Here is a 21,338-nt window from a genome sequence, read left to right as displayed (position 1 = left end):
AGGGCAGCTGCTATCACACATCATCTACATTTACCCCAAACGGACCCGACTAATTCAGATATCTGTCAATAATGACCTAATTTACCATGTTAATTTATCATCAAGTTATCTAATCTTGACACTGTTTTAAGTTTAGGTCCACCACAAGTAGGATCAAGGACCTACATGTCTATTATGCAGCTCTCTCTTTACTATAAAATGTCAACCAATCTCGAGGGCTATATGGTGTGATTCACCCTGTGTGTGAGCCCATGTAACCCGAGCCATCAGGGACCAGTTGACAACAAATTTATATTGCCGACATTCCCTTACCCAATGCATTCAGATGAACATCGGTTCATTTCAGCTCAATGATACTTATCTGAGATATACAAGTTACCTAAGATGTGTTTTGACTGATCTCTCAGCAGGCTTCATGGGGGGGGCTTCATGGAAAACAAGTCTTCAGCAACCCATACTTGCCGCAATAGGCGACTATGCTTGCCATAAGAGGCGACTAACAGGATCAGGTGGCCAGGCTTGCTCACTTGGTTGATGCATGTCATAATTTCCCAAATGAAGGACCCGTGAAGATCCTGGGTTAGAATAGGTCTTCAGCAACCCATGCTTGCCGTAAAAGGCGACTATGCTTGTCGTAAAAGGTGACTAACGGCATCGGGTGGTCAGGCTCGCTGACTTGGTTGATGCATGTCATCGATCCCAATTGTGTGGATCGATGCTCATGATATTAATCACTGGAGCGTCTGGTCCAGACTCGATTATTTACAGACCGCTGTCATATGGCTGGAATATTGCTGAGTGCAGTGTTTAACAACAAACCAACCCAAATGTGAAAATCGATGCTCATGATATCAATCACTGGACAGTCTGGTATCCTGCAACTCACCTTGATAGGCATGCCAGTACAGTGCAGTCCGAATGGAAATAGACATCTCTTCCCAAGCATCCTCTGGTAACCCACAGCAAACTGAAACAGGGATGTACTGGTGCAATTAACATTGATTAAACACTGCTTCAAAAAGTTATCCGGATATATCACAGCATGTCAGCTTAATGTGTGAGGAAAGCCTGAAGTGATGGACGTTTACCACTTTGGGCACAGATGTGGTGCTGACAAATCTAGAAACATTATAGGGGCGAAATGGTAATTGAAGCCATCATAATAGGTTTCGGCACAAGCTCCTTCCCAGCGCGTGACACCTTCGTTACACTCTCGGTAACATCACTGCCACCAGTGTGGGCGCGGTCAAGAATCTTGAAATTTGCCCTCTAACCCCTAATGTAGTCACGTTCATACTTTTGTTTATGTCTTTGGGCATGCCTTCATAGTTCATTTGGAAAAGGTTTACGACTGACCATGTTTTCCAGGTGAATTTACTTTGTTGTTTGTATAATCAGATTGATTCGAGATTGCAGACTAACGGAAAATCAACCAACTTCTCCCTTACATTCTTACTTCATCAATTACATGATAGTTTTAATGAAATAGTATTTTAAATGGACAAACACAGAAAGTAATTTAGCAGGGATAAGTGTATTCGGCATCACGACAGTCGTCACTTGTTTGTAAACATAACGGTCAATCGGCTGCGAGTTCAACTCCAAGCATGGTTGAGGTCATCTATCACTGTGGGGAGTTTTAACTGGTGTCAGCGATAACAAAGAGAGCTCCGTGACTGGGATATCGCAGTGAGGAGCTTGTTTTTGGCATACCCAAGGGAGGTAACTCTGCACAGGGAACTGCAGCGTCTTAGACGACTGGGTCCTCCATGCCTCCACTTATAACATGAAGTACTCTTACATATAAGGACTGATTCATACAGCTATTACAATCTGAACCTACTAGTGCTAACATTAGTAAAAGGGTAAAAACCTATCCCACCTCACACTTGGACAGCGAGAACGTGTGGCCAAGGTGAAGACGGCCATTCATGTATGGAAAGGGGAATGTCACCATGTACTTCTCTCGTCTGAAACAGATTCATTATATATGTGTTGTATCAGTGTATATAACTTCAATTATCAGATAATAAAAGATAGCTACGCGATAAATCGCAAAAAACAATGAAGAACGAAGCGTGGTTTATTTCACGATAAAACATTGTTCTATCATGACATCATTTCTGGAGATTCGAACAAGCGCTCACAACTTCATGACGTCATATATTGGACAACATTGTTTTTTAGAAGGAAGTGTCAAGTGAGTTGTTCCCCCATAGATCTGGCTGGGCAACACAGATAAACGCAGTGGCATACGATCGCATCCAAAAGTGGGATAGATATGACAATCGGTGTTGGGAGAAAAGGTACAGATAATCGACATGAGGATTGTGAGAATATGTGGGAAATACCAATACCAAACCCACCTGTTCACAAAAATGGACTTGTCCGACATTGACGAGATCAGATTCAATTCAGGAAGTCATTATTATTAAATACAGGTACCGTATTCGACGTAATAAGTGCCCACGGCGATATTTGCTAACATATTGGCTAGTGAACATTCCTAATTAGCACCCCTTCGGATTGATCAATGTACACCAGACTTATTTATTCGTCTATAATACGCAATCGTGTGTTATATGCACCCTTAATTATGGGCAATTAAATTCTGGAAAAATATATCTGTCGTATATAAACAATTCAGGCTGTCAGCATAAACCCCGAAATTTACGATCTTTCAACTGTTTATTTTCACCAAAATAATAAGCCCCTATTTCAAATTTTGAGAGAGCCACAGGCGCTTATTACGTCGAATACGGTAACTATTTCTAAAGCTTGTACAGTTTATCATCATCCTTAAACAGGCTGCACATAATGTTGATATCCCACCCCTCATGGTTTATTCTTCCTGCAGTGTTTTATTGTATGATAAACAACTCCCACTCGTCATTTATTTCTTAAATATTGTTTGTTTGTTTGTTTGTGTCATCAATGTTAGTCAGGTTAGTTTTGGAAGGCTCCACTCAGCAATATTCCAGCCTTTACAACAGCCAGTACATAAATCATCCATTCTTGGCCAGCCAATCTAGTGATCCATATTGTGAATGCGTGAGTGAGTGAGTATGGTTTTACGCCGCTTTTAGCAATATTCCAGCAATATCACGGCGGGGGACACCAGAAAGGGGCTTCACACATTGTACCCATGTCGGGAATCGAACCCGGGTCTTCACTAGGCTACCCGACCGCCCTATTGTGAATGAACAATCCACACTGTCATAGTATGATAGTAGTAGACTGACTGTGAGATGACGGTTTTGTTCCCATAATGCATAGCACCAGTGATGCTAACTAGCAGCAAGTATCAACTTTCGATTTCTTCTGGTGTGACTGATGACCCCTGACCTTCAGCTCTCTGAGACGGTACTCTCCCCACTACGCCACGAAGGCGGTTTATGAGATGTACAACCAGCTTGTCCAGTTTACAATGTAAATCATCCCACATCATGCTTATGACAACAATAGGTTACTGGAAAACTACATTAACATGAAATACCAATTACCTTATTTGACGTAATAAGCGCCCAGGGCACTCTCAAAATTAGAAATAGGGGGCTCTTATTAGAATGTTATTTTGGTGGAAAAAACAGAGTTGAAAGATAGATTTCGTGGTTTATGCTGACAGCCTGAAATGTTTACGTACGACAGATATATTTTTCCAGAATTTAATTGCCCATAATTAAGGGTGCATATAACACACGAATGCGTATTATACGCGAAAAAGTAAGTCTTGTGTACATTGATCAATTGGAAGGGGTGCTAATTGGAAATGTTCACTAGCCAATATGTTAGCAATTATCGCCGTGGGCGCTTATTAGGTCGAATACAGTACATGCAGTACAGACATGAGGAACTGTTTGTGAAAGTACTAGAAACTGTTCAAATGTATTTATGAGACCTGATGTTTAAACTCACTTTGCCTCTGGTGTGCCTGGGGCAGGAGCATCTTCTTCAAATATTTTCAACTTTTCCCATCTCGCTTGCACTTCTCGCTCTATCTGTTGTAGTTCCGACAACTTTGCAGTACTTTTTCTCTCCATGTCGAGGTGAAGTTATGTTCACTCCTTTGGTTATATTCCCTTGGTAAACTGCATCATATGAACAATTAATTGGTTACGTATACAGCATAGTAATTATGGAAACGGCATAGCAGGTGTGTGCATATGTGTGTGTGTTTATCAGGTTATAGCTAAAATGACACCAAGTCAAAAAGTCACCAATTGGTGAAAACGTCACCTCTCATAAAGCGAAAAAACAACTACTATTGCCTGGCGACAAAAGCACCTTTTTTTAAACATTGGTACTGAAATAAATTAAATTAAATGCACATGGTCACTTGCAAACACAAATAATTGAGAAATGTTAAAACACGTTTACATTAGAAATTAGCCTCTACTATAATTTACAAGACAATGTAAACAAATCATATACAACATAACATATTAAAGTATGTAAATATCAATACTACTACATAAATTGTTCTTATCGTAATTGAAACTAGAGGTGCCATTTTCACTCGCCAAATAGTACAAATCGGTGACGTTTTGCTGAGGTGCCATTTTAGCCTGCACTCGTGTTTATCTGTGCAACCATAGCGCCCCCCAAAAAAGAATGAACACAATCCAAAAATGGGTCACATGTTGATATGTTGGTGATCAAGAAAGGAATGTTTTAATTGTTTACAGGTAAGAATAATTCCCTGCATACCATGATATGTATGATTTGTTTGTCTGTTGTTTAACGCTGCACTCAGCAATATTCCAGCTATATGATGGCGGTCTGTAAATATCATGAGCATCAATCCACGCAATTGGGATCAATGACATGCATTAACCTAGTCAGCGAGTCTGACCACCCGATCCCATTAGTCACCTCTTACGACAAGCATAGTCACCTTTTACAGCAAGTATGGGTTGCTGAAGACCTATTCTACCCCGGATCTTCACAGGGTTAATATACGTATGAAGGAACATGAAATAGATTATTAATAATATATATCAGATCAGACAAGGGCTGTTAATAATGTCAGTAGTGTTAATCCAAACCTGTTAAACATGTAAAGGATTCTGATCAGAGTGAGTTTTCTATGACACCAATTTTGACAGAAACACTGTGTTCTCTTTATTATGATCATTTTATTGACATTAGCAATCAAATTAACAGGGTTATTAAATGAACATGACGAGAAATGCCAAAAGACACGCAGATAGGGGAGAGGCAATGACAAATGACAGACCAAAATGGTGATTATGGGTGTTGCCATATGTTATAAGGACGGGGTAAGGGCATGAAAAAAAGTATAGTAAATTAACTAGGACATAAAATGGAGGTTCAGCTAAATATAATACAGTCCCAAGACCAATCTCTCTCCCCACCCCACCCAACCCAACCCGACCCCACTGCAGTAAAAAAAAAACATAAACTAAAAAAACACATGTGATCAGTCTCTTTACTTTAATCTTACCCACACTGTCACTCGATCAAGAGAGCATAAGACGTACGTGTGTCAAGACGATCCAAATAATCCGATTATCGCAACTGTCCGCACACTGTTCTAAACTAACATTGGGCATTTGACTTTTTAAAGCCAGTATATAAATATTGCAATACCTTGCATGAGATCCGTCAACAGTGATGATGAAACAGATGGAAAAAGTCACGCTTCCTCCATGTCAAACCACTGCCATAAGTGGAAGACGATCATGTGTAGCTCCACTTCACCGCGTGGTATTCATTGCGGATGTTATTCATAGTTCCTGAACGACGTTGTCGTTGTTTGGAGCTTAGGTCTATGTGCGCTTTCGCAAGCTCCTTCCCAGCGCGTCACACTCTCGGTATAGAGAACGTCGCCAATGGGATATCGCTGTGAGGAGCTTGGCGCTTTCGGTACACGTGCAATCTCTCTTTTACAAAGCCATAGCAATCCCCAATTATTTATGTGTCTTCGGCCAAAATCCGACTTTATCACATTCCGGGGGGCCCACATTTCTTTATAAAAAAATAATAAGCATAAATATCGTTCCGATCTCTCCAGGATGTTTACGACATACATTTCCTTTCCTTCCAATGCAGGAGAATAAAAAATGTCGGACTTCGACGACAAGAGTGGAGTTGTTCCATGCAAAACGTCGTGGGGACAATGGTGGCAGACAATCGACGAAGTGTTTATAGAGGTTGACGTCCCAAAAGACACCAAATCAAGAGAAATAAAGTGCGAAATCAAGCCGAACAGCATTCGCGTAGCAGTGAAGGAAAACACAATTATTAATGTTAGTATCACCGATTTTACGACACTTCAAATTGCCTATCCGACCTTGTTTCAAAATGTATTTTGGGACGCTGTTTTGCAAATGTAGAAATTGATATTTTGAATAAAGGAATTTGAGGTTTCCATGATTAGAAATCACGTTTGATGTGTTTGTTTGGCCTGTTGTGGGTCAATGTTCCTATCTATCTTAGAAAGCCAATAGAGTTTTCTTCATGTTCTTATTTACTCACCAACTTCTAGAATACAAGCCAAACAGTAAGCTTGTAAAGGAAAGAAATTTAATTGTGCATTTTCAATGTTTAGTTACATATTAATATGAATCTCATTAAAATCAGATCTTAGTTCTCGCTACCGCTAAACAAAGATCTGAAGACATCCCATTACGGGTCATGTCAGACTGACCTTGCCCATATTTTAACCGACCAATTGCCAATTAGCACCGTAATCTTGTTCATTTCTTTCACCGAATTAATAAACATCTAATACGTGGGTCACTTAAGATCAGCTCAAGTCATTTAACTGACACACTGATGTCAAATTGAAGTACTCACAAACTAAAATTATTTCTTTTTCATGTGTTGTAGGGTTACTTAGCAGAGACTGTAAAAGCAGATGATTCTCTGTGGACTTTAGGTAAGAACATTCTTAAATAAATATAAGTTGCAAGTGAATCTGGCTAACCAAGCGATTCTTTTTTCGGTTTAAACTTTCTGTCTCCAATATACACGCACGAACGCAGAACTGCCGCTGAACTGTCATAGCTGTTACATAGTCTTCAAAGTTACCCCCCATGTTCAAGAAAACAGAAGTGGGGGACCACATGGCATTTGCAACCAAAAGAAACAATACAAAAAATAGAGCTTGTATAGGCTTGTAGTTATTCCACAACTTGGTATGTAACAGTATGCACACTGTTTCATACTCCAATTATTGCGAATAAATATTATCATGTGCGGTTCATGATTACCCGGTAGGATGAGATGGCAATGTGGTTGTTAACCTTCGAGTGCCACCCAGACACGTCATGTGCGGTTCATGATTACCCGGTAGGATGAGATGGCAATGTGGTTGTTAACCTTCGAGTGCCACCCAGACACGTCATGTGCGGTTCATGATTACCCGGTAGGTTGAGATGGCAATGTGGTTGCTAACCTTCGAGTGCCACCAAGGCACGTCATGTCCGGTTCATGATTACCTGGTAGGATGAGATGGCAATGTGGTTGCTAACCTTCGAGTGCCACCCAGACACGTCATGTGCGGTTCATGATTACCCGGTAGGTTGAGATGGCAGTATGGTTGTTAACCTTCGAGTGCCACCCAGGCACGTCATGTGCGGTTCATGATTACCTGGTAGGATGAGATGGCAATGTGGTTGCTAACCTTCGAGTGCCACCCAGGCACGTCATGTGCGGTTCATGATTACCTGGTAGGATGAGATGGCAATGTGGCTGCTAACCTTCGAGTGCCACCAAGGCACGTCATGTCCGGTTCATGATTACCTGGTAGGATGAGATGGCAATGTGGTTGTTAACCTTCGAGTGCCACCCAGGCACATCATGTGCGGTTCATGATTACCTGGTAGGATGAGATGGCAATGTGGTTGCTAACCTTCGAGTGCCACCAAGGCACGTCATGTCCGGTTCATGATTACCGGGTAGGATGAGATGGCAATGTGGTTGCTAACCTTCGAGTGCCACCAAGGCACGTCATGTCCGGTTCATGATTACCTGGTAGGATGAGATGGCAATGTGGTTGCTAACCTTCGAGTGCCACCAAGGCACGTCATGTCCGGTTCATGATTACCTGGTAGGATGAGATGGCAATGTGGTTGCTAACCTTCGAGTGCCACCCAGGCACGTCATGTGCGGTTCATGATTACCGGGTATGATGAGATGGCAATGTGGTTGCTAACCTTCGAGTGCCACCCAGGCACATCATGTGCGGTTCATGATTACCGGGTAGGATGAGATGGCAATGTGGTTGCTAACCTTCGAGTGCCACCAAGGCACGTCATGTGCGGTTCATGATTACCAGGTAGAATGAGATGGCAATGTGGTTGCTAACCTTCGAGTGCCACCAAGGCACGTCATGTGCGGTTCATGATAACCCGGTAGGATGAGATGGCAATGTGGTTGCTAAACCTTCGAGCGCCACCCAGGCACGTCATGTGCGGTTCATGATTACCCGGTAGGATGAGATGGCAATGTGGTTGTTAACCTTCGAGCGCCACCCAGGCAGCTAGGGTTGTATTCTCCCAAAGGGAGCTGAGAATGATTCTTGAGTGCACACTGATCCAGTGACCAAGGCAAATAATAGCGCTTAGAGTATGCCCCAAAGTGGTGTGGAAATATGTGCTATGTAAATTGCCGATTATTATTATCATTATTATTATTATTACAGAGGACAGGAGGTTGATGAGGATTTGCCTGGTAAAATGCCATGCTACTGCAGCTGACTGTTGGAAGTCCCTCATCAGAGGCCAGTACGAAGTGGATCCCCTGACGCTGAGTGAGATGGAGAAGAAGCTGACCCTGCAGCGCTTCCAGATGGAGGTATGTCACCGCACTGAGGACCCATGAAGATCTGGGGTAGAATAGGTCTTCAGCAACCCATGCTTGCCGTAACAGGCGACTATGCTTGTAGTAAGAGGCCACCAACGGGTTGTCAGGCTCGCTGACTTGGTTGATGCATGTCATTGTATCCCAATTGCGTGGATATATGCTCATGATGTTAATGACTGGATGGTCTGGTCCTATAATTTACAGACCGCCGTCATATAGCTGGAATATTGCTCAGTGCTCCGTTAAACAACAAACAAACAAACAAACAAACACTGCACTGATGGCAGCTGTCGTGCAGATTTGTGTCTATTGGAGGGTTTCCCGAGCATGTGTACCCTGGGCATCGAGAGATATTTTTCAAATCTTTATGTTTTTAATCAAGGTACTCAAGTACTTTTTTCTCCCAACCCACAATTTCTTTTCAGTGGGAAATTGTTCCTGAAAATGCTTTAAAATGAAAACTGTGCTTCTGACACGACTGTTGAAAAAAGGAATTTGTCAGCCACAAAAAGAAACGTTGCGAGCAGTTTTTTGTAAAAATATGTTTAGGTTCATAGTTTTCATAAAAAAAATATCTGCAGGTTTTGCAGATGAAGATGTAAAATAGCTAGCCTCCATACCTATACCCATACCCACCCACCCTCCACAATAGCAAATGATCGGTCCCTAATCAGGTACTTGGTGGGGCGGTCAGGTCGCCTAGTGGTGATAGCTTTCGCTTGTCACGCCGAAGACCCGGGTTCGATTCCCGACATAGGTACATTGTGTGAAGCCCATTTCTGGTGTAAAAGCAGCATAAAACTGCACTCACTCACTCAGTCACTTGGTAGATTGTTAATCAGCTGTTAACGATTCATATAAATGCTGCTTTTATTGAGTTGTTGAATTTTCCGGTTTCCTCCCTATTTCTTTTTTTATATCAGGATCTGTTCAGACGTCTCAGGGATTCCAAACTGAGCATATCTCCAAATAAAGACTTCGCATGTTCCCTTTTGCATGTTCAGGTGGTATACAAAGCTGTAATATTGTTTTAGACATTATGGATATAATTTCTAGGCATGCATTAATAAAGTCATGTGTGGATTAAAGTGGAAAGTGAAATTTTAGAGAAAATATTTGTCTTTAAGTTTTCACTTTCTTTCTCTCTGATGCGATCTTTCATGCAATGTGTTCAGTACAGAAATGTTATCTCATCTATTTCAGAACCCAGGATTTGACTTCAGTGGGGCAGAGGTAACTGGCAACTATTCAGGTGGAGGACCACAGCTGTCTGCATCGTGACGTAGGGGTTTGATCATAAAGGACAGAGGAGGACCACAGCTGTCTGCATCATCACACAGGGCTTTGATCATAAAGAACAGGAGATGACCACAGCTGTCTGCATCATCACAGGGGTTTGATCATAAAGGACGGGATGAGAGTAGCTGTCTGCATCCTGACACAGAGTTTGATCATGAAGAACAAGGACGACTGTAGCTGTCTGAATCATCACACAGGGGTTTGATCATAAAGAACAGGAGATGACCACAGCTGTCTGCATCATCACACAGGGGTTTGATCATAGAGAAGAGAGCATGACCGTAGCTGTCTGCATCATGGCACAGGGCTTTGATCATAGAGGAAAGAGCATGACTGTAGCTGTCTGCATCATCACACAGGGCTTTGATCAAAAAGAACAGGAGATGACCACAGCTGTCTGCATCATCACAGGGGTTTGATCATAAAGGACGGGATGAGAGTAGCTGTCTGCATCATCACAGGGGTTTGATCATAGAGGAGAGAGTATGACCGTAGCTGTCTGCATCATCACACATGGGTTTGATCATAAAGGACGGGATGAGAGTAGCTGTCTGCATCATCACAGGGGTTTGATCATAGAGGAGAGAGCATGACCGTAGCTTTCTGCATCATCACACAGGGGTTTGATCATAAAGGACGGGATGAGAGTAGCTGTCTGCATCATCACAGGGATTTGATCATAGAGAAGAGAGCATGACTGTAGCTGTCTGCATCGTGGCACGGGTATGATCATAGAGAAGAGAGCATGACTGTAGCTGTCTGCATCGTGGCACGGGTATGATCATAGAGAAGAGAGCATGACTGTAGCTGTCTGCATCGTGGCACGGGTATGATCATAGAGAAGAGAGCATGACTGTAGCTGTCTGCATCGTGGCACGGGTATGATCATAGAGAAGAGAGCATGACTGTAGCTGTCTGCATCGTGGCACGGGTATGATCATAGAGAAGAGAGCATGACTGTAGCTGTCTACGTCGTGGCACGGATATGATCATAAAGAACAGGGATGACCACAGCTGTCTGCATCGTCACACATGTTTGATCATAAAGGAGAGAGCATGACCGTAGCTGTCTGCATCATCACAGGGGTTTGTCATGCAAGTACTGAAAACGGTTGTCCCCAATGAGAGATGCATTAGTACAGTGAGTCTAACCTTTGACAGGAAAAAAACAACTGCCTGTCTTCCTTCCATCATCTGTGTTGAGAATGATGAGGGCTACGAGGGACTATGCGGTCATCCTAAGTGCATTCAACAGGTATACTTCACTCTGGCCAGATTTCTGCTGGTGAAGCAATCACAAGGAACTGTTTCCTGTTAACCAATTTGTGTCTTTATCATCCATATCAATGTTTTTATAACAATTTTTAAATTATCATTTATGACTGTGTCTCATATCAAGATGGAGTCAAACATTGAAATGATTCTAATGTACCTATTGGAGGAATTTAAAAGCTAATTTTATACTTTGCCATTAAACTAATATGATTATTATTAGATTTATTATTGTTTTGCTTATTAATGCATGTACACCTACTGACCAAAAGTATTTTCACGTGATAGCTGCTGTTGTAGTGATTCTTCGTGCTTTACTGTTTTGAAGTATGAAAATAATGATAAATGACAAACTTTTTACAAGAATTTTTGCATGGGGGGGCTTTTTGTGTTAGCACCGGAAATAGGTTAAATTATCCCCCTTTGTTTAAATGTCGTCTGCTTCATAATGGCACTGATAAAAAGGATGAAATCATACAGGAGAAACAAATATATATCCCCTTCTCACATGATGAAGTAATTTGCCCCCAAATTGAAGAAATGTTGGGTACAAGCCAGTCTACAGTCGCAAATTACTAAAACGATATAAAACTCATGAATCTCTGGAAAACACACCTGGAGGTGGCAGACCCAGAAAGCGAGACTTGCGGGGATATCGGTAACTTTAACCGAGTTTAAGGGATAACAGAAGGAAAACGTTGAGTGGCCTATCTTATATCTTAAATGCACATGCACCGGTAATATTATCTCGGCCATCTGTTAAGAGACGTTAATTTAGAAGTTACTTAAAAGAAGAGAAAATTGTCATATCCACACAAAATTTGATTCGTAGACGGGTGTGGTTCCGTTCAAAGTTGCACAGGACTGTCTCAAGGTGTCTTGGTGAGCATGCTGATCCCAAACCACCGGTGAGTTCAAGTGTCATGTTTTGGGAATGCATCGCACCATTGGGTAGGTATTTTGGTGCACGTGTATGGTAACATCAACTCATCTGTTGGTATACTTGTAGGCAATTTGTGGCCAGTAGTGACTAAGGTACAGTAAACTACGGTTATAACGAACTGAAAGGGATCATTAATTTTAATTCGTTATATCCGTTGTTCGTTATACGCATTTCGACCGCCAGACATCTTTTATCAGGTCCTGTGACCTCGTGTAACTCGATAAATAACAAAAGTGTGTCCTGTACATGTACAGAGTATATCCAAATCAATCACCGTGTTAGAAGAATAATAGTAGCCGTGTGGCGTCATAAATATATTTTACTTATTATCACTAAGAGTAGAAATATATATAAAATGGTACATAGATAATACATATAAATTCATTCATAAGTGAGTGATAAATTAAAGGATTTATACATACCCTGTTGGTATAAACCAACATCATTTGTATATGATTATGGCATTCCTATAAAAAGTGTAGCATATCACACACACACACACTATATTCACGTAAGTATTTCTACACACGTATGCACACTAATATATGTATATGGGTTTATGTTGCAATGTGAACGTTTATGTCAACGTAAGAGGATGCTCGAATTAAAATCTGTTCTTTTGCCAACATCAAACAAATTGTCAACAGTTGCCAACTTTTATGCGTATAAACAGAGTTGAGCGGACGGTGTTTTCTTTTAATTTCAAGGAGTCAAAATTTTGTGTACAAATTAAATCAAAGACATGTTGCTTCACGCAAAAAGATTCGTTGAAGTAACTCTCTTCTCATTCCACTTTATTTGGAAAACAACCTGTCTTGTGTTGAAAGTCGTGAACAGACTGGCGAATATGTGTGCCTTACACAATTTGCATACTTTATTTACAAACCTAAGTTGATTTTCATGTGAACGCATAGTAAAGTTATAGTTACACATTTGCAAAATTATTTACGTTAGTAAATGTTGTGCATGTGAACGGGGTATTAGTTTGCTAAGAAACTTACGTTTTAAATTTTTGACGTCATTCTAAATAACTAACCATTTTTGTCGTGATCATGTGTGCCTAATTATATATAAGATGCTATATTTACTTTCAACCAGCTACCCGTAAACGTAAACGAATAGGAATATCTAGAGACATCTGAAAAATCGATGATAGGAGAAACATCGGCAGAAGGCGAAGGGAGATAACTCTCGATTTTTCATCCATACATGTACCCACCAGTGAGTGAGAAAGTGATGTAAAATACCCTGTGTTACGACACCGGCTTCCAAACTATATAACAGCTATCCATGGGTATTGAGTTCGGACTTTCCATGGGTGATTCCTCTAGTAAATTTGACAAGAAGACAGCAACACAACAGTTCAGGGCAAATGTCCCCTTAATATCTTAACTTGATAATAAATATTCTCCTATTACAACTTCAAATTATATTAACACCACACATTAGGGTCACCTGCCTTTACTGCTGTGTTGCTGTCACCTAGTCGTTGTTAGATCCAAGGAAGGAAAACAGACTCATGTGTATACCATTATTCCATATTTATTTAGATATATTCAAGAAATGGAATGGCATGTGCCAAAAGGAATACAGTAGTATTTAAAGTAGGGCCAAAAGTAAGCACAAAAACGGTTCTTCCATATCAGAGAACTGAATCAACTTAGAAATGTCAGCCAAAGGGTGAGCCAAAACAAATGAAAAGAAGATCGAAAGAGTATGTCCAAACATAAACCGAAAGGGTGTAGCCAAACCAGTCCAAAAGGGAGAAATGCTTTATTACAGGGGCACACAAACACACATGCAAAACACATCCTGTCGCACATGTACTCTAAAATCAAACACACATGCAAAACACATGCCGTCACACATTCACACTTACACACAATAGTATATGCAACTCACTCCAACTCCTATATATACACATGATTACACTCACCCAAACACACATGTGAAACGAACACTCTCATACATACACACTTAAAACCAATCATACATTCAAAACACACACTCACACACATCAAAAACTTGCACTTTCTGTCACACATGCAAAAAAAACCACACCATCTCACACATACACACTGACACTCAACAACACATGCAAAAACACACCATCTCACACATACAACCTCTATCACACATGCAAAAACACATCGTAACACACATATATATACATACACATACGTTCTCTATCACACATGCAAAAATGCATCCTAACACACATACACACTTACGCTATCTGTCACACATTAAAAAAACCACCCTCTCACATTTACACATTTAAACTCGCACTCATACACACACACTGGATGAGAAATCTACGAAAAGATTCTCCTCCAGAAGGCAGCCACTCTCTTCAGCGCCTTCTTCAGAGGATGAACCTCTCGGTCCTCCACGAAGCTGTCGTCATCCTCGTCCTCGTACACCCAGTAGTCACTGTCGTCATCACTAGGGGCAGGATAGTGGTCGACGTAGGTGATCGTGACTGGGGCGGGGAGCGTCTCACCGTGGTCAGGGCGGGCCCAGAATGGGGTGAAAACACTCAGAGGGTTGGGAGAGGGGGTCGTGGACGCAGCCTGGGGACGCTACATCAGTGAGTGGGGTGGGAGAAAGAAAGGAGGGTCAGTGGGCAAGGTATATAGGCGGTTTTTAAATAACAGTGTGGAAAAGAAAGTTTGAGTGATACACAGGTTACACATGCTATCCCTAGCTGTATAAGGTGGTACAACAAGACAAAGATTCTGATCCACTGTTTGAAACATGTAATTGGAGGAGGGGGATCATGCAGCTATTTTTCAGGACACAATAACACAGAGAAAATGGGCAATGTACACAGTGTGTGAGGGGTCATCGACAATAGCACAAAGGTGACCTATTAGGCGGCCGAATCCGAAACAGATGTAGATAAACTACATACACAGTCGGATTCCTCATCCAGCGACGGCCATAAACTCGCAGCAGGAGTGACATGATACCGGATCATGTCTTCCCGTGCTGAAAAGAAAAATAAACAAATTTAATAATACATTAAAATACATGTTCAATGAATATATCGAGTTAAGGGGTTCGAGTTAACGAGGTTACACAACTTAATAGCGATAAGAGACATCGCCCAGCCTCCAGACAACAAATATAGATCTAGATATTTTGCAACATATCTCTACAGAAATGTGTACAGCTCTTATAATTATTTACTCCTCAGAACCTGAATGGACGGACAGACAGGTACTAGAGACTATGAGCATGCGTGAGCAGGCGTGAATTGGCATTTCATCATTGTGTTCATGTGTTTTAGTCATGTCATTTCAAGCCCGTTCGTTTGAAAGTGTAGTTTACGTATAAATAGATATCAAAGTTATACAATGTCACACATTTATCTATAATTTTTTAACAACATCGTCCGTCATATTTATACCCGGGCCGCTCTCATTTCAAAGCAAACAAGAGATTAATAAGGCACCCATTTCTGAATCAAAACAATTGCAAATGGCGGCCAGTGTCATCACCACCGAAACTGTTGTCAATTTACGGACAATTTCAGTACTTATCTACGTATTAAACACTTTAAAATACAATAATTGCATTCTTAAATACCTTGAATATGCAGCCTTGTAAACATCTTGTCAGTAGAAGATCTTGAAACGATGCTGTAGTCAACGAAATGCAGAGCGATAGGGAGCAAGAGCGATAGTGAATCTGTTCAAAACAGAAGGGACGTTGGCCACGACAACGGTAACTACGTTACTGAGACGAAGTCCATTTCCGGCAAGGCTAAACCTATAGGGCTGAATGCCATGGGGGCCAAAGACTTAAAAAGGGGAAGCAGTTAATGTTGTGGTGGCCGTTGCCGTATTTACCGTCTTTGATAAAAAGAAGGGCAGGTTCAGTTTGTTTTTTCCCTGAGCATTTTCTGGCTTAATTATGAAAATGTTTGCTGGTAAAGACCCTTCGTCTTAACTAGAGACTGTTTGCTGGTGTGCAAGGTCTGCGGACGGCCGAACTTACTGCCGCGGAAATCACACTCTGGCGCAGTGGTGACTTAGCGTAACTATGCTGGCTGACTGGAACTCTGGGTAGGAGAGTGATCTCCACTGATACACTCGGAGAAATAGTCTGGCATGGGTGGTCTCCCTTTGTTCATTGGTAGAAAAGAATCCCAGCTTGTTCAATCAGTGTGTTTGCTTGTTTATAGTGTACATGATGTGAGTAAGAAATTAACGCCGGCCCCACAGCATAACGCAAGCTATATCAGAACAGAACAGAATTTTATTCTAAAAAATCACACACAGTGACACATGCAGAGAACATACATCATTACATCATACACACCCATATAATATGTACAAGTCAGAAAGCTATACATCCCTGCTCATCCAAGTGTCAAGACGCCCTGTGAAGATCCGGGTTAGAAAAGGTCTTCAGCAACCTATGCTTGCCGTAATATGAGACTATGCTTGTCGTAAGAGGCGACTAGCGGGATCAGGTGGTCAGGCTCGCTGATTTGGTTGATGCATGTCATCGTATCCCAATTGCGTATGTATGGCTGTCACTCGGGTGTGGTAGATTATCTCACATAACATGTATATGTGCTCGTAACGTTAATACTTCATTTTATAAAGCAAGGCATAATTTAACACATTAATGCTATGTATATTACTCAAAAGAAGTTAAAAAATGCATGTTGAAAATGTATACCACTTTAGCACAAATGATATGGGGTCTAACATGCTGGGTAAATTTGTGATTCAAAGGGACATCGATCGAATATAGGACTGGAATAGTGAGGAAGTGAACTTCGAACAGGATTACATGGCGTGTCAGCTTTACTTAAGTGAAAGCAACGAGCACGGGTATGGTGCTGACAAACCTTGAAACCTAATCGGGTCGAACTGGATTCGAACCCACGATCATAGGTTTCAACTCTCACATCGTAAGAGTATACTATCTATTTTAATGAGACCGAACTGCAATATTGTCAACTGTGGCATCCACCAGTGTCCGACATAACTGTCTGTCCGTGGCTGGTAACTTTTCCGTCGGGCTGCATGAAATGTTCTTCCATCTGTCTGGCAGATAATTTTGAGACTACTTAGTTACGTATTCACTTTTATCATAACTCCTTGTAGATTCTAAAGTAATTGTGAGCATTATATCAACTGAATCAAGACACGATTTGTCGTTTTTGTTGTTGCGATTTTTAATATCTTAATGTCGGAATGCGGGCATGCAGCTAACTTAGATTGTTTGCTGGTTTGTTTGTTTGTTCAATGCCACACTCAGCAATATTTCAGCTATATGACGGCGGTCTGTAAATAATTGAGTCTGGACCAGACAATCCAGTGATTGATATCATGAGCATCGATTCACGCAATTGGGATACGATGACATGTCTCAACTAATTCAGCAAACCTGACGACCCGATCCCGTTATAGTTGCCTCTTACGACAAGCATAGTCGCCTTTTATGGGAAGTATGGGTTGTTGAAGACCTATTCTACCCTGGATCTTCAAACTTTGAAGATGGGCAGGCAACACCTATGGGTTCACCTGAATGACTGTCTTGTTGGGTTTTTAAATTATTTCAAACACTTGCATCAACAACATCCACTTAACTGTTTTAATCGTCCCATGGGAAGAAATACATCCCTGCATGAAGAACTCATGATATGGGACTGCGCCAGAAGTCAGGAGTGTAGTCTGTCTCCCAGACACTGAGAATATATGAAAAAAGGAATCCAATTCGAGTCTCGAATGATCTGGCAAGTCTAGAAAGCCTCCTGAAATTTAGCATTGTTCTGGGCTCCATTTTAATTTTTATTTAAATTGTTGTTTTTGTGGATACCTATTTTTTAAGGAGATATCTTTATTTCGGGAACTAAATGTTAGTTTTTTAGGCGTGTTATACGCGAAACTGTGTGTACCCATGCTACCCAGGTGAGAAATTGAAAGAAGGCTGAATATGTTCTGGGTGTTCCCGTCCTATAAATATTTGTGCAAACGCACCATCAACACGGGGTATCGTACACGAGTCGAATAATGCCTTTTATCTGGTTAAGTCCTGTAAAAGTTCCGATCCTACCCCGTGAATCACATTTCTGTCAATTAATTACTTTCATAGTGGTGACATATGCAACTATTATGTGAAATATTGACACATTTCAAAATACTGTTCGTGTCTTTTTAGCCATGTGAACAATCTCTACACACATAAATTGTTTGTATATCGGTAAAACTTTTGACAGTATCTTGCTCAGTTTAACAGCTTTCATTGTAGTAAACTATACTGGATGTATAGTTTACTACAATGAAAGCTGTTAAACTGAGCAAGATACTCGATTATAGGAGATATTGATATTTCAAAATCGATCATTTTTATTTCTGTTGACAATGTGTGACGACGTGAATAAGTAAACACATGTTGCAGCATTAGACAGTAAATTGCTAAGACCAGAAAACAAAGTATAATGTTTTAAATCCTTATTTGAATTTCCCATAATAATGTACAGTTATACACAATTATACACTCTGTTTAGAGTGATGTCCAGCCTTCGAATAACTGTCGACATTATATATCAAGATTATAGAAAGACAAGATATGAACTACATAAAATATTTTATTATTAACTTAAAACAACAACCATAACAATTATACATAAACTATACATAATTGGTATATAGAAAGTATGTACATATTATTACTAATGTTCATATATATGATTGCCCTACGCTCATTATAAATATTATATAACATGTTATATAAAGGAGGTCCTATAGATTAACAATTGGTCAAAAACTAAAGGATTTTCAAATTATCGACACTGCAAGCGTATGAACTGTATATTTTTCTACTGCATCTTCTGGCTCCCTGTTTCGCTTGGCCTGTTGCTTTTCTTTTGTTCCTTTTTTTTCTTTTCTTTTTTTCAGATAATGTTCTTGATGTACTTGTATCATCCGTTATTCTCTACATCCTAACAACCATCATCAACTCGCTCCACTCAGTCTACTTCTTGACTGGCTTCTTCCTCCTCGCAGCCCGCTCTTCCTCCAGCCTCTCCAGTTTCTCCTCCCTCGCCTGGAGCTGATATTCCGCCTTCATTTTCTTGATGAACTGGCGACGTTTCTTCTCGTCCTTGACAACTTTGTGCTTTATCTCTCTGTCCAGTTGTTTCCTTTGGACTTGCTCCACGAACCTGTATAAAAAAAGACACTCAATATGAAATTAGTTCGATATGAAATCAATACAAAGGCATGTTTAGTAATTAAAATGGTTTAAGTGTTTTGAGACACTTCGTCCCAAAGATTTTACCTGTCAAGTCGGAACAGATCAGCCTTCTGTCTCCTCCTCTCAGCTGTGTAGAAGCATCGCACTGGGATTTGCTCCAGACGTCGGGGAGCTTTGCCACGGGGAACAACCCCCTCCACGGCGGGGACAGAGAAGGCCACTCCTCCGCTGGACTGACGGTCGGGGACCAAGCCCTCATCTCGAAGCTGCTGAAGAATCTCCGTCCCTGACAGGCGGGGTTTGGGCGGTGTCACCTGACACTTGGCGTAGTACAGCTCGTGAGGACAGTTGATCTTGCCCGTCAGAGCCTCCTCGGGAGATGTCTGCTTGAAAGGTTTAACCTTGGTCTGTTTGCAGCCCATTTTAGACAAATATATTGGCATCTATAAAAGACACGGCCAGTCTTCACGATTATGGTTGAGACAATGACGTGACGTCATAATGTAGTGACGTCACTGATTCTAGACTATTCCATCTCAGCGAATCCTATCGTGGATTTTCCTCGGAAAGTATTAAGTTTTCTTTGTAATTCAAAAATGTTTATCTATGGCCTGTTGCACACCTTCCTTTAAAAACAATCTTTTACTCGGGTAATGATGTTTGCATTGGCGGCTGCTGTAAGAGAAATAATGTGACGACACACAAAAATATACAACAATGGAGTTACGCCACCACAGCTTTCATCTTTGCTGAAATATAGCGACATTTGAAATATATATAAACTACCTTATTGGAAAAATACCGGAGGGGCCCTTAGCGACATGGAACAAATTCCCTTATAATAACCGTATCAGCGATATTATGCCTATTAAACTTATAAGATATGTTGTGAAGCCCATTTCTGGTGTCCCCCGCCTTGATATTGCTCGAATATTGTTAAAAGCGGCGTAAAACCATACTCACTCACTGACTATTAGGTATGTATGGCTGTCACTCGGCTGTAGTAGATTATCTCACATAACATGTTTAGCTCGTAACGTTAATACTACATTTTATAAAGCAAGGCATAACACATTAATGCTATGTATATTACTCAAAAGAAGTTACAAAATACCTGATTTTTTCATTTGACAATAGTTAATATTTCATATGTTCTTTAACTTCCTTTGAGTAAAGCACACCTACCCCCAGTGAAACACCCCTACCCACACAGTGAAACCCACCTATCCACAGTGAAACCCAGCTTCACATACAGTGAAACCCACCTACACCTACACACAGTGAAACCGAGCTTCACACACAGTGAAACTAACCTTAACACAGTGAAACCCACCTACCAACAGTGAAACCCACCTACCCACAGTGAAACCCAGCTTCACTCACAGTGAAACCCACCTACCCACAGTGAAACCCAGCTTCACTCACAGTGAAACCCACCTACCCACAGTGAAACCAACCTTAACACACAGTGAAACCCACCTACCCACAGTGAAACCCAGCTTCACACACAGTGAAACCCACCTACCCACAGTGAAACCCACCTACCCACAGTGAAACCCACCTACCCACAGTGAAACTCACCTACACACAGTGAAACCCACCTTCACATACAGTGAAACCCACCTACCCACAGTGAAACACACCTTAACACACAGTGAAACCCACCTACCCACAGTGAAACCCAGCTTCACACACAGTGAAACCCACCTACCCACAGTGAAACCCACCTACCCACAGTGAAACCCACCTACCCACAGTGAAACTCACCTACACACAG

General features: G+C 41.2%; 3 protein-coding genes across 5 annotated transcripts in view; 1 reads left to right on the top strand and 2 right to left on the bottom strand.

The window, feature by feature from the left end:
• Window positions 1-5,766, bottom strand: part of LOC124144481 (leucine--tRNA ligase, cytoplasmic-like) — a 45,774-nt gene extending 40,008 nt beyond the window's left edge. The window contains exons 1-4 of one of the 2 annotated variants that reach the window (XM_046513893.2): window positions 5,611-5,766; window positions 3,916-4,088; window positions 1,883-1,970; window positions 887-967 (exon numbers count right to left, since the gene is read on the bottom strand). In XM_046513893.2, the coding sequence (XP_046369849.2) occupies window positions 887-967; window positions 1,883-1,970; window positions 3,916-4,040 (294 nt within the window). In that variant the 5' untranslated portion in view covers window positions 4,041-4,088; window positions 5,611-5,766. The other variant, XM_046513894.2, reaches the window with a different exon arrangement.
• Window positions 5,767-5,881: 115 nt separating this feature from the next.
• On the top strand, window positions 5,882-11,636 carry LOC124144483 (nudC domain-containing protein 2-like). 2 transcript variants are annotated; one of them, XR_007219085.1, is made up of 5 exons: window positions 5,882-6,269; window positions 6,853-6,901; window positions 8,669-8,820; window positions 10,033-10,223; window positions 10,382-11,636. XR_007219085.1 is itself a non-coding variant. In XM_046513896.2 (4 exons), the coding sequence occupies exons 1-4, from the start codon at window positions 6,084-6,086 to the stop codon at window positions 10,108-10,110; spliced, it is 465 nt and encodes a 154-aa protein (XP_046369852.2). In that variant the 5' UTR covers window positions 5,882-6,083; the 3' UTR covers window positions 10,111-10,388. The 2 variants fall into 2 exon arrangements, 1 of the variants encoding a protein (XP_046369852.2); XM_046513896.2 differs by having other exon boundaries at window positions 10,033-10,388.
• A 7,449-nt stretch (window positions 11,637-19,085) lies between these two features.
• Window positions 19,086-20,026, bottom strand: LOC124144525. Its single transcript, XM_046513967.2, has 2 exons — window positions 19,646-20,026; window positions 19,086-19,529 (listed from the first exon to the last, which is right to left on the bottom strand). The coding sequence occupies exons 1-2, from the start codon at window positions 20,002-20,004 to the stop codon at window positions 19,340-19,342; spliced, it is 549 nt and encodes a 182-aa protein (XP_046369923.2). The 5' UTR covers window positions 20,005-20,026; the 3' UTR covers window positions 19,086-19,339.
• Between the last annotated feature and the right edge of the window lie 1,312 nt (window positions 20,027-21,338).

This window comes from Haliotis rufescens, unplaced genomic scaffold (genome assembly GCF_023055435.1).
Source record: "Haliotis rufescens isolate VD_foot unplaced genomic scaffold, xgHalRufe1.0.p SCAF_7, whole genome shotgun sequence".
In the NCBI taxonomy this organism is placed as follows: domain Eukaryota; kingdom Metazoa; phylum Mollusca; class Gastropoda; order Lepetellida; family Haliotidae; genus Haliotis; species Haliotis rufescens.
This window is presented reverse-complemented; position numbering and strand designations above follow the sequence as displayed.

What these genes read in the sequence shown, in the direction of transcription:
- LOC124144483 (XM_046513896.2), top strand. Translation starts at nt 6,084, where the DNA reads ATGTCGGACTTCGACGACAAGAGTGGAGTTGTTCCATGCAAAACGTCG. An exon ending in AGGAAAACACAATTATTAAT is followed by an intron (nt 6,270 to 6,852) that starts GTTAGTATCACC and finishes CATGTGTTGTAG; the next exon opens with GGTTACTTAGCAGAGACTGT. An exon ending in TGCAGCGCTTCCAGATGGAG is followed by an intron (nt 8,821 to 10,032) that starts GTATGTCACCGC and finishes CATCTATTTCAG; the next exon opens with AACCCAGGATTTGACTTCAG.
- LOC124144525 (XM_046513967.2), bottom strand. Translation starts at nt 20,004, where the DNA reads ATGCCAATATATTTGTCTAAAATGGGCTGCAAACAGACCAAGGTTAAA. An exon ending in GATCTGTTCCGACTTGACAG is followed by an intron (nt 19,530 to 19,645) that starts GTAAAATCTTTG and finishes TTTTTTATACAG; the next exon opens with GTTCGTGGAGCAAGTCCAAA.